This window comes from Limanda limanda, chromosome 18 (genome assembly GCF_963576545.1).
Source record: "Limanda limanda chromosome 18, fLimLim1.1, whole genome shotgun sequence".
Classification (NCBI taxonomy): domain Eukaryota; kingdom Metazoa; phylum Chordata; class Actinopteri; order Pleuronectiformes; family Pleuronectidae; genus Limanda; species Limanda limanda.
The window spans coordinates 10,318,468-10,330,106 of record NC_083653.1 but is presented as its reverse complement, the minus strand read 5'-3'; the positions used below and the strand labels follow the sequence as shown (position 1 = coordinate 10,330,106).

Sequence of the window (11,639 nt, the reverse complement as noted above, 5' to 3'; positions counted from 1 at the left end):
TTGAGCATCTGACTGGTGACAGCTGACTGTGAGTGGGTGGGACCACAGCAAGAACACAGCCAGAAGGTCCCTGAGGACTTTAACTCTGGGCATTAAACAGCTCAGGTCTAAATCTGGCTGCCAGTTAATTTGTTTGAAAGCTTCCTTTCTTCTGGCACACGCTGTGTCAACACGTGAAGTCCGTCAGGTGACCTTTTCCAACATGTCTGACTATGTACAGCACTGTTACTCCTGTCGGCATAAAAGATTTTAAACATAGAAGATTCAGAGGGGTTTTTTTGGAAGGTGAAACATTTATTTGGACATATATTATGCTGGTGTAACGTACACAGCATGGGAAGGGCTGTATTAACTCATGCAGTGTGTTCACATTCATAAAATCACAAAGATTGTCCTTTATTGTAGTTTAAGTTCAGAAGTTGTTGCTGTTACTATGTGTGGAAAGCATAAGGAATATGTTTCAAAATGAGCAAACTGTGGCCTCAAGGAAATCCAATGTGAAAAAGGTTTTCCAAATTAAAATACAAAAATGATTCACTGCTGAAAGTGTTAACAGAGCATTTGTATCAGCGATGTACCAAAAAAGAAAATTCCACTGACAATGTCAAAGATTTTAAGATTTATTTAAAGAGCTTGAAATGTCTTAGTGATGTGAGTAAAGTCTCATTGGCCTCCACCTTCTGCTCTTTCACCTCCTGCATGGTTCCTGCTCCCGCTCCAGGCTGCTGCTACTTCCTCCTGATCTGAGACCAACACCCTTGGTCAGCTGAGGTCATCACCATGGTGACCTTCACAGAGACGACACAGGTTTCCCCTATGGGGCTGTGTGAGCCGCCCTGCATGACGGCCACCCTGTCACCCGGGCTGCGGCGAAAGAAGTTGCTGTGGCAGAATGCTGTGAAACACATCATCATCCAGCAGGAGCTCAGCGCTCAGGTGATCCCACACTCAGACATCAGTGAACCTGTTGTTTGTTCAGCTTTGTTTTTCATAAGTTTGTACACATTCCCCTACAAGACTACGCAGAATGTATAAACTGAAACATGACATCTGAACTTTGAAACACAAACTGAGAAAAATTGAACCTGCACTGTCTGATGATATGTGTGAGTGCCATCTTGAACATAGGTTACAAAACCACACAAGTCTTGATTATCACTGTAACCGGTGTGCAAAGTGTCAATACACCCAAATAACAAAAAAATTATTCAGCTACGTTGTCGTATAGTTTGGTATTTTGACTTTACAAACAGCTGCAAATAAAATGCACCACAAATGGAAATAAATACCTGTCAACTGTAAAGATATGGTGGCCATATAGATATCGCAAAACCTGACCTAGTAAAACTAACCTTTTGGGCTAAACTGTGACAAAATTATGCTTGTTTTTTTCTGGTGAGCCAACCAGGGGTGGGCGATATGGCCAAAAATGTGCCAACCCTTGAAAGTGTCATATATCAGTGTCCAAAAATGCAATCCAGTGATTATAACGGAGTGTAAACCACATATATGATAAAAAGACACTTTGTAAATGGCCAAAATGTGTTTGCTTCCAACCATAAAGCCACTACTATATCAATGCACTGGTCTCTTTTTAAAGGGGTAGTATGAGAGTTGGCAAAAAAAACAGAAGTTATACATGTTGCAGTGAACGCTTCTGGTTTTATGTTGTGACAGGTTGGTGTGGAACCAGCACAAAAAATAAGTGTGACAGATGCCTACATGGAGGAGATCAACAGACAAATCCGAAACAAGAACTCTCGTGGGGTCACGAAACGTCGCTCCTCCACATTCACCCGAGTCCACCCGTCCCAGCCCCGGGGCTCGACCAGTACACGCAGCAGCCTCGGCGGCTATGACTACGGCAGCGATGCCGACTTCTTCGTGCACTGGGGCCGCACTATTCACGGGGTCTACATACCCTCCCTGAGGCACACCTTCAAGTCCCGTGACCTGGAGAAACTCTACCAGCAGCACTCTTCTCACCAGAGACGCAACTCTCTAGCTATCACAAACGTAATCGACGCTCTGGCCAAGCTGCACGTGTTGGTTCTGTACCTGGCGTTGGCCCCTGAGGATTTGACAGACTCTGTGCGTGGCGGCCTGACAGGCCTTTTCATGATGTTCGCTATCGCACTGTGCATCGTGGTGTTGACCTGCAAAGACTCCTTGTCCCCGCGGTGGCTGCACTATGCTGGCCTGGCTAGCTGGCTATCGCAGACCACACAGGTGCTGGGAGGACTGGTATACGGACTAGAAAAAGACTCTTCGTGGTACGTTCTGTTCACGCTGTTCGCCACATACACGCTGCTGCCCTTACCTCTGCTGTGGGCCATGTGCGCTGGCTCCCTTACCTCAGTGCTGCACCTTCTGGTGGAGATAGTGCACTACTACAATGATGCAATGCTTTTGAGAAAGGTGAGGAAATCCACTGATTGCCTGTAAAACTTTTGTGTCTCATATTATTTTTGATTATACATTACCAATCCAGAAATTGCTCCTTTACTTGACAATGCTTTACATTTTCAACTAAGTGAATCAAGCATTCCTCCTCCTGATAAATATGATGTGTGTTATAAGATTGTAAACATTGGCTAAGAAAGTAAAATCTCAGTGTGAACACTCTTCTAAAATGAACCCTGTTATATATTCAGATCAAGATATGTTTTATCTATAACTTCGATGTGATACTTGCATTGCTATAAGCCTTTTTTTGTACTTAGATGTTTTGGACGGTTTGAAAAAGTGAACAATATTTTCTCACTTGGATGCAGGTGTTTGCCAAAGGCCTGCTGTACCTGGGCATGAATACAGCCGGCCTGTTTATCCACTACTTGACAGATCACGCCCAGAGGCAGGTTTTCCTGGAGACCCGGCGCTGCATTCAGGGTCGCCTCAAACTAGAGCAAGAGAACCAAAGACAGGTGAGGGCGGCCATCGTGCTCTCTTGGAGGAATATGTAGACACAGACATCATTTATTAAGACAACTGTATACTGTTATTGCTTTTAAGATAGAGGGATAAAATCAGTGTGCTAAATACCCAGTGGCAATCGGGGGGGTCCACTTTCCAGAGACCCCGCAGAATGTTGCTGTTTCAGGGGGTCTCAAGTGTCAATCAGGTATTTCGCACTCGGGATAAGAGGCTTCTCGAAATCTCTTGTGAAATGCAAACAGACAGTCTGCTGGTTAAATCACGTGATTATTATGTCGGCAAACAGGAGCGTCTGGTGCTGTCAATCCTGCCTCGCTTTGTTGCCTTGGAGATGATCGCTGACATGAGCTCTTTCGAAGATGAACTCAATCCTCAGGAGTTTCACAAGATCTATATACACCAGTACCAAGACGTCAGGTACACACACACACACACAGTAGAATTTACAAGGCTTATATATATATATCTATTTAACACTTTGATTTACAGTAAGTCTAACAAGTGTTGACAGGTCGACAAGAAACTGGACAGTGACATGAATGTGTCGTGCATTGAAATTCTTTCTCACACAGTTATGTCTCCTCTCTGCAGCATCCTATTTGCAGACATCAAGGGCTTCACTCTATTGTCCATGAACCTATCGGCTCAGGATCTGGTGCGAACCCTCAACGAGCTCTTTGGACGCTTTGACCGTCTGGCAGAGGTAAATACCTTGACACTATTTATTTAGTTTAGCTATTTGTCATAGAGAACAGGTTATGTATTTTTGAGAAAAGTAACATTCTAACTTCCCTGGTTTCTTCTCTCACGACAGGATCACCACTGCTTGCGAATCAAGATACTGGGAGACTGTTACTACTGTGTGTCAGGGGTCCCTGAGCCACAGCAGGCCCATGCCCGGTACTGTGTGGAGATGGGCCTGGCTATGATCAGCACTATACGGTCAGCCAACCCTGAATTCTGAATCGAACTGTCAAAGTTACCTGTAAAATATGATGATCTATCACAAAAGAATTCTTACAAATGTGTTTTTTTCATTCTAACTTGACTTCCCACCAACACCAGGCATGTGCGGAAGCAGTTAAAGTTTGACATGGACATGAGGATTGGGATCCACACAGGCTCTGTCCTATGTGGAGTTCTGGGGCTACAGAAATGGCAGTTTGACGTCTGGTCCTGGGACGTGGGCATCGCCAACATGCTTGAGGCCGGGGGAATACCAGGGTGAGTGTCCCTGCTGGTTCCAAAGACTGTATATAAAGATGGACAACCCCTCTCCACTTCCTGCTCCACCACATTTCCACTTGTTATAGTTTAGAGATTTCTATGTACATCACCAATCCTTCCTCTTCTCCATCACTCAGACGCATCCACATCTCCAGGGCGACTCTGGACTGTCTACAGGGCATCTACAAGACAGAGGATGGCCATGGCCGCGAAAGGAACGAGTTTCTAAGGCGGCACAACATCGACACTTTCCTCATCTGCCCTCAGGAGGGAAGAGACAAGGTTGAGCACGGCGAGCCGCCCAGAGTCCTGAAAACAAACCGAACATGGAACCCGGAGATGCCTTTCGGGAACGCCATTGACATGAACAGTGTAGGTGCTGGGGTACAACAAAGAGGGATATCATAGTGTCATACACTTAAAATGGTTAAGAATAACAATAGATTATTTAGAAACAGAAAATATGAACTGATCAACCTCAAGCCTTTGTGAGGAAAATCTGAAAATACAGATCCCACAACAGACCTGACTTTGTATATTTTATTATATGAAGCTTCAAACCTTTGCAAAGGGGTCAATACAGAGACAGAGTCACCAATTATTTTTATGCTCTTGATGTTATCTGCTGGGAAGAAGATGGAAACCAGACGTAAAGCATTGATCAGATCTGCCGCCGTAACAATGATTTAACTATTCCAATCACTTCCAAGGCGTTTTGCACTTCCAAGGCGTTAATCAGCTTTATGGCAACACACTGCAGTTTCTCACTCTTAAGTAAGCAGAGAGAGAACGGGACACCATAAATTCCATCACATTTTCTTTCCTTCTGTAGATCCTGGCTTCCTTTACAAACGGCTCGCTGCCCAACATATGGATGTCGACCTCCAAAGAGATCAACAAACGCATCCAACATGCTATTGAGGTTCGCAGCAGTGAGCGTATGCACAAGGAACACATCACCCCGCTCACCCTGGTCTTCAAGGACACGCACATCGAGGACATGGTAAGCAGGGCCGGGGGAGAGTCAGGCAGGAAAGTCATGCATTTATCTACTACAGGTACCTGAATTGTCATGGTGATGTTTCTTTGACGTCTTTTGGTTGGTCCAGTTCTTCCAGATGAGAGACGAAATGTTCAACTCCAACTTGGTCTGCTCCTTCATCATGCTCCTGTTTCTCATGGCTGCCCAGGCCCTCATCCCGGCTCCCAGGTAGGAAAACACCAACGCCGTCCAGTCAGAGCTGCATTCCATTTATAAGGGGTTTATCAGGTTTGATTGGTTCATATATTCCCATATATTTATACCTAAACTCTAAATAAATAGTAATCATCAACATTTTCCCTCTATACCAACAACAACAAGTGAACTAGAATTACACTCAGGAGAGTGCATACCCAGTTCGATTTGATAAAGCTGCACGACATTTACTGTGTATAAAGGTTAGTGGGTTAGGGTGAGTAAAGTAATTTACTACACCAGATTTTTTTCATCAAGATCTATGAATTATTAAATCGTGAAAACTTCAAAAAACAATCTATCTCACAAATATAAAAAAAAAGGTCAAACAGATCCTGGATCTACACCAAGATTTTATGGGTTCTTTCTTGAAGCGTATTAAATCCTTCCACAAATTTCATTGTAACCCGGGCAGAATCTGTTTCATTAATCCTGCCGTCAGATGCTCTGTCATCTTTGCTCATGCAGAGTAATGGGCGGCAGCTCCAAGATAGAGTAGGCTACAACAAATTATCTGTAAGAAGGCGATGAGTTATATCTTTCTCACCCAAAATATCAGCTTTGTAATAATGTTTTACTATGTGTAGTATATTTTACTTTGGTGCCATGTGCAGGTTTTCACTCCCTCACCTCACTCCCTTCGGCCTTGTGTCCTCCTCCCTCATTCTTCCTCTGAAGGATGTTCCCGGCCGTCCTCCAGTTTTCTGTCTTCTTGCTGATCTACATGCTGCTGCTGCTGTTGGCCCTGGCTGAAGAGTTCAAGTGGGCTCCTGCAGCGCTGCAACACCTCTGCTGCTGGATCCATGAGAACAACAGAGCCCGCAACCTGCTCACCCTCACCGCCATCCTCATCAACTTTGGCTTGGCCTCAACTGACATGGTGAGAGAGTAAACATGCAAACTTTCAAACATGCTGTGTAGCATGACTGACCCTCATAAACCCCTCGAACACCAGTAAATCAAATTAAAAGAGCATTCAATCCTTTTTATAAAGCATTTGTGTAACAAGAAAATATAAGTTAACACTTAAGAGATATCTGCTTTATGTATAAACTTGTCTTGAAAATGGTCAAATTTGTATATATGTTACAAAAGTGAAGAAACACAAACTTTTGAGCTAAAGAAACACAAATCCGTGTGTTGATCTTATCCATGTCAAACAGGTTAAAATAACATTCACAATGCAGAATGGAAAAAGTGAACCCTTCATCACGCCATCAGAAGCTAATGTTAAAGTTGAAATTATTAAATTAGGGCCAGAGGATGTTCAACCAATCCAAGGGTTCACATACTTTTTCACCAGCACAGTTGATGTTTAGTGGGTTAATTTAAGAAAACACAATAAATATTCATGTTTGTCTGTTATTAGCTTAAGCACATTGTGTTTGTTGATTAAGATGATGATCATATCCCATTTCATGAGCTATTAGTACAGAAAACCAGGTCATTCCAAAGGGTTTACTGATTTTCTCCTTGTCACTTTGTGTTCTGTTATTTTCACGATCCCTTCTAAAATGCATGTGGATAAAGAAAGAGCGCCACACCTCCCTGCTGAAGGAGGCAAACTGTGTTTTCAGGCCTATTTGACAAATCACACACCATAAATGTGGAATCTGTGGTCACCTGGCTCCTTGGAAAACATGAAGGATGTGTTAAATTAATGATTAACGATGAGTGATTTTCTTTGCTGTTTTGTCCAAGTATGTAACTGACAACTAGAGAAACCCATCGTAGGGCAGGAGAGGTCCTCGGGTTCATTCTCACAAACGTCAGCTCAAATCTTGAGTATGTCTAAAATGAGAAATGTGCATCTGCTTCATGTGACACTGCTTCATTCAGCCTTGTGTTAGCAGTCAGAGGTTTGATGTTGTGTGTCTGGGTGCAGGTTTGGTGTCTTCTCGCCAGCACAGGAGAGGCCGACAAGATGGACCGAACTAACACAGCCTCGCGTTCTCTCACTGTCTGCACTTACCCTGAGGTGGGTTTTAATTTTACCTCCGCAAATTAGGTCATGTATTAATGTATGTGCAGGACACCAGACACCGGTTTGTGGGAATGATCTAATAACATTGAGTAAATAGGTCAAACATCTAACCACTTTATCAGTGTTATCACATTTTACCTTCTCTGCATTTTTTAAAACTTTGATATATTTCTGTTTTCATCCTCTGTCACTCCATCTTCTTCTTTACTTGAATGTTTCCTCAGATGTTTGTGTTGAGTGTTGTGATCGCCATGGTGACTTGTGCCGTGTTCCTGCGTCTGAACTCCCTGCTGAAGCTGGCGGTCTTGCTGCTGGCGGTGGCCGTGTACTCCTACATCATCCACGTGGCCTTCCTCACGCTCGCACGCCACGACATGCAGCAGGGGTCAGAGCGGAACATGTACTGTCCTACTTTCTCTTTAATGACATTTTCCTTTTTTTAACCCATAGTTTACATCTCTATATTCCACCTCTCTTCATTCACTTCTGCACAGGTCTCATTATGTCCGGAGGAAAGGAATCTCCATAATCTTCATGCTGATGTTTATTGTTGCCGTCTTCTACAATGGACGACAGGTACTTAGTTTGCTCATTTTTGATTAACAGTCGTCATGGAATCACTAACCTAACCTACATATTTAAACCCAAACAATACTGAGCTGATGCGTAACACCAGGTGATCTCTAATATATGGTGTGTCTATCTACTCTTTGTTCTCCAGTGGGAAGCCACTGCCAGACTGGACTTCCTGTGGCGTCTGCAGGCCCAACAGGAAGTGGAGGACATGAGAGAGCTGCGGGAACATAACGAGTGTTTGTTAAACAACATCCTGCCCATGCACGTCGCCCGACATTTCCTGGACCGGAGCAAGAATGACGAGGTACCAAAGACACCCCCGACCCCATCTCTGACTCTGACAATGAGTTCACAGGAATCTTCCTGAGCAAATGTATTTATTCTCACATTATTTGGACTTCAACGCCTTTATCAAGGTAGAACAAAGATATAATGATAAGAATCCACATCTTTTGTACATTTCCTTATGATTTGTTGAAACGCTTAGTGTTTGAGAACAACAGCTGAAATATTATATGTTTTTGAATTTTCCTGCCAAACTTTACAGTATATCACATCATTTTCATTCCAGGAGCTTTACTCTCAGTCCTATGATGAAGTGGGTGTTATGTTTGCCTCCATCGCTGGGTTCAATGAGTATTTTGAGCAGAAGGAAATCAGACACGAAGGAGTGGACTGCCTCCGACTGCTCAATGAGATCATCGCTGGCTTTGATGAGGTGAGCGATGACCAGTAGTCTCAGATCATTGACTTAACCATACATATATCTAAATATTTTGTAGCGTAGTGGGTCATTTGTTGAAATAGTTGGTACCTGGTTCTCAATCCGAGCAGTTGAAACAATGTTTATCTTCCTTTTTCGGCTGATAAGAGTAAAAAACAAAGGATAAATGGGAATAATTTTCATTGATTTACTCAGCTCACCCGATGTGTGAGATTATCGTATCTTTATCTTTATGTTTTTCTTCCTCCAAGTTGCTGGAGGAGTCGTACTTCCACTATGTGGAGAAGATTAAGACCATCGGGAGCTGCTACATGGCAGCTTCTGGCTTAGCTCCAGACGGACAGGTGGGAGATCCTCTCGTTCAGTTTGTTTTGTCCTTCAATCATTGGCAGCAGCTTTAATAAATCCATTCTTCCACCTCTCTCTCTCTCTCTCTCTCTCTCTCTCTCTCGCTCTCTCTCTCTCTCTTAGTCGTCCATGGATGAATGGAATCACCTCAGCGAGCTGGTTTTGTTTGCGTTGGCAATGCAGGAGACCTTGAAAGAGATTAACAGGCAGTGTGCCAAAAACTTTCAGCTGCGTGTGGGTAAATGGCTGACCTCGCACACACACACAAACACGTGCACACACTTGTGTAAATAAATAAAATGCACCCTTGTCGAGTATACCTAGTGTCCTACAGCCGCTAATGTTATATAATTTAGTCTCAAGTAAATTCTTTTCTTTGTTGGACTCCCACAGGCATTGCCCATGGGCCGGTGGTGGCAGGTGTGATCGGTGCCACCAAGCCACAGTATGACATCTGGGGGTCGACAGTGAACCTGGCCAGTCGCATGGACAGCACGGGGGTGAGCGGCCGCATACAGGTACCCGAGGCCACGAGGAGGATCCTGGCAGAATGGGGCTTTGTGCTGGAGTTCCGTGGGGAAATCTTTGTCAAAGGGGTGAGTAGCAGAAACATGGAGGCTGGTAGTGTATGTTTGTTGCTTGAGATCAATAAATTTGTAACTGTAATTCAGTCTTTTTTAGTACAGGGAAATTGAGAAGGGATGTGTGTTGCTGAAAAGGTGCAATGTTAATAACGTTCTGTAAAATTCTGAAAAATGTATAGCATCATATAACTAATGGAAACCAAAATTACCGGACACATGTTTTTCAGTGGGATAAGACTAACCTAAAAAGACACAAGGCACCATAATGACCCAGCATGCATAGCACCAGGGGCCTGAATTGTGATTATTATTATTAGTGACACTTTTTTTCTACCAAGACAAAATGCTTTTCACCTCCGTCTGTAACTTTAACTCCAGACTGAGACCAGGTCTGATCAATCAGTGGAGGTGAAAGCTGGGAACAGGAGAGTGCAGCTAAAAATGGGCCTAGACCTGAGTAAAGGCAGTAACTAATCAGCACAAGTGTTGAACCAACCCGCTCTGAGTGTGAGGGAACAAGTTGAACAAGGGAGACACCCACTGGTGAAAAGAAGCAACACACAGCCTCTGATAAACGCCAACATGTATTTTATTCCTGCTCAGTGTGTGTTGTATTTCTTAATGTGGTAATAACCAACCAGGGTTGTTGACTACTGTTGTCCCTGTAGGTGAGTGAGAGCAAGGGCAAAGTCCGCACCTATTTCATCAGCACCATGCGCAGTAAGATGGCCAACGTGGTGACAGATGGCCGCACAGGGGCCCGCACGGCAGGACGCATGACGCTGGCAGGAGTGGTGTTCGGTCTGGTGCAGGCCAGAAACAAGGAGAAGATCAGAGAGGTCAACGGGGGTTTCAGTCTGGCACCGTGCACCCTGTAGTGCCGAGGGGTCAGATGAAAGCAGGTAGAGGAGGACCCCCACCAGCCATATTGTTTCCACTGGTTTAAACTCATATCACACCTTTGCCATATCAGAAATTAGCTCCACACTGGTCATAAGTTCCAGTTTCCCCTCCTTCCATAACTGGGTCCTCCTCCGCTTCTCTGTCATCTATACAGGAAATGTGAATAATAAAGGTTTTGGACAGTTTTGGGTTCAAGCGACTTACATGGGTACTCTGCCATCGCCAGAACCCTGCAGCACTGATTTCAGTTTGAAGTGAACAAAGGCCAACATTTGTTTTTCCTTTTTCTCAGACCTCAAAGCCAAATCACAGACTACCTCAAATCAGCCAGCTAAACCTTTCATAGACTACCAATGGCCTATACTGACTTGTGTTGTCATTGTATTATCATGCATGATTTTTACAGTTCAGTACATTTCATATTGTGAGTTCACACATTATTTCATTTTCATATATTGATCCATCAGCTATACAAGTTTAACCTGTGAAACCAGTTCCAGCTGACTTAGGGCCAAAGGTTGTTGGTTGTAGAGTACACGCTGGATATCATCATATTTTAAATACATAGAGGCAATCAACCTAACCTGTTAGTATGCCGGAGTACATGGAGAAACAAATCCACACATGGGGTTTGAACCCAGACACCCAGAAATTCGGCAAAGAGGTTGATGCCAAAACAGCCCCATGGTCACATTTTCTTGATATAATAATACTTGTTATCGAACTCCTGATGCGTATTAAAGCTGTCCTGTTAAAACCAAGTAAAGATTGACTTCCTCTATGGGATTGACTCAGTAACTGATAATATCAGACTTTATCTTAAGTAGGAAAACCCAAAAGGTTTGTGGTAGTAAATCCATTAACCATTTACAATGTAAATTACCAAAAGTATTTATCAGTGTTTGTAATATACTCATGATTTTTATTGTATATAAAAAAAGAAATACTGGGCTGAGAATTTAAAATAAGGCTGTGTTTGCTGAAAAGTTTGGCATTTTCCGGAAATGTAAGTCAAATAGTCAAATTTTCTTTTTCATTTGTTCTGATGTATGTTGTGTTTATTTTTCTAAATGATTTTTACAAAGACATTTTAATAGTGTACAGTTTCTGTTAATAAAACCA

At 43.3% G+C, this 11,639-nt stretch overlaps 1 protein-coding gene across 1 annotated transcript; it reads left to right on the top strand.

Moving 5' to 3' along the window:
* The first annotated feature begins 780 nt into the window (after window positions 1–780).
* On the top strand, window positions 781–11,569 carry si:dkey-206f10.1 (adenylate cyclase type 8). Its single transcript, XM_061091504.1, has 20 exons — window positions 781–936; window positions 1,678–2,418; window positions 2,775–2,924; window positions 3,221–3,351; window positions 3,526–3,637; window positions 3,749–3,876; window positions 4,000–4,158; window positions 4,299–4,533; window positions 4,994–5,164; window positions 5,271–5,371; window positions 6,077–6,278; window positions 7,284–7,376; window positions 7,607–7,767; window positions 7,877–7,958; window positions 8,104–8,262; window positions 8,530–8,676; window positions 8,934–9,041; window positions 9,154–9,268; window positions 9,424–9,626; window positions 10,283–11,569. Exons 1-20 carry the CDS (start codon window positions 781–783, stop codon window positions 10,490–10,492), a joined length of 3,564 nt encoding a protein of 1,187 aa, XP_060947487.1. The 3' UTR covers window positions 10,493–11,569.
* Window positions 11,570–11,639: the final 70 nt, after the last annotated feature.

Bases quoted from the DNA above. Each gene is read 5' to 3' on its own strand.
- si:dkey-206f10.1 (XM_061091504.1), top strand. From the start codon at position 781: ATGGTGACCTTCACAGAGACGACACAGGTTTCCCCTATGGGGCTGTGT. The intron at 7,377-7,606 runs GTGGGTTTTAAT...ATGTTTCCTCAG, and splicing joins CTGTCTGCACTTACCCTGAG to ATGTTTGTGTTGAGTGTTGT. The intron at 8,677-8,933 runs GTGAGCGATGAC...TCTTCCTCCAAG, and splicing joins TCATCGCTGGCTTTGATGAG to TTGCTGGAGGAGTCGTACTT.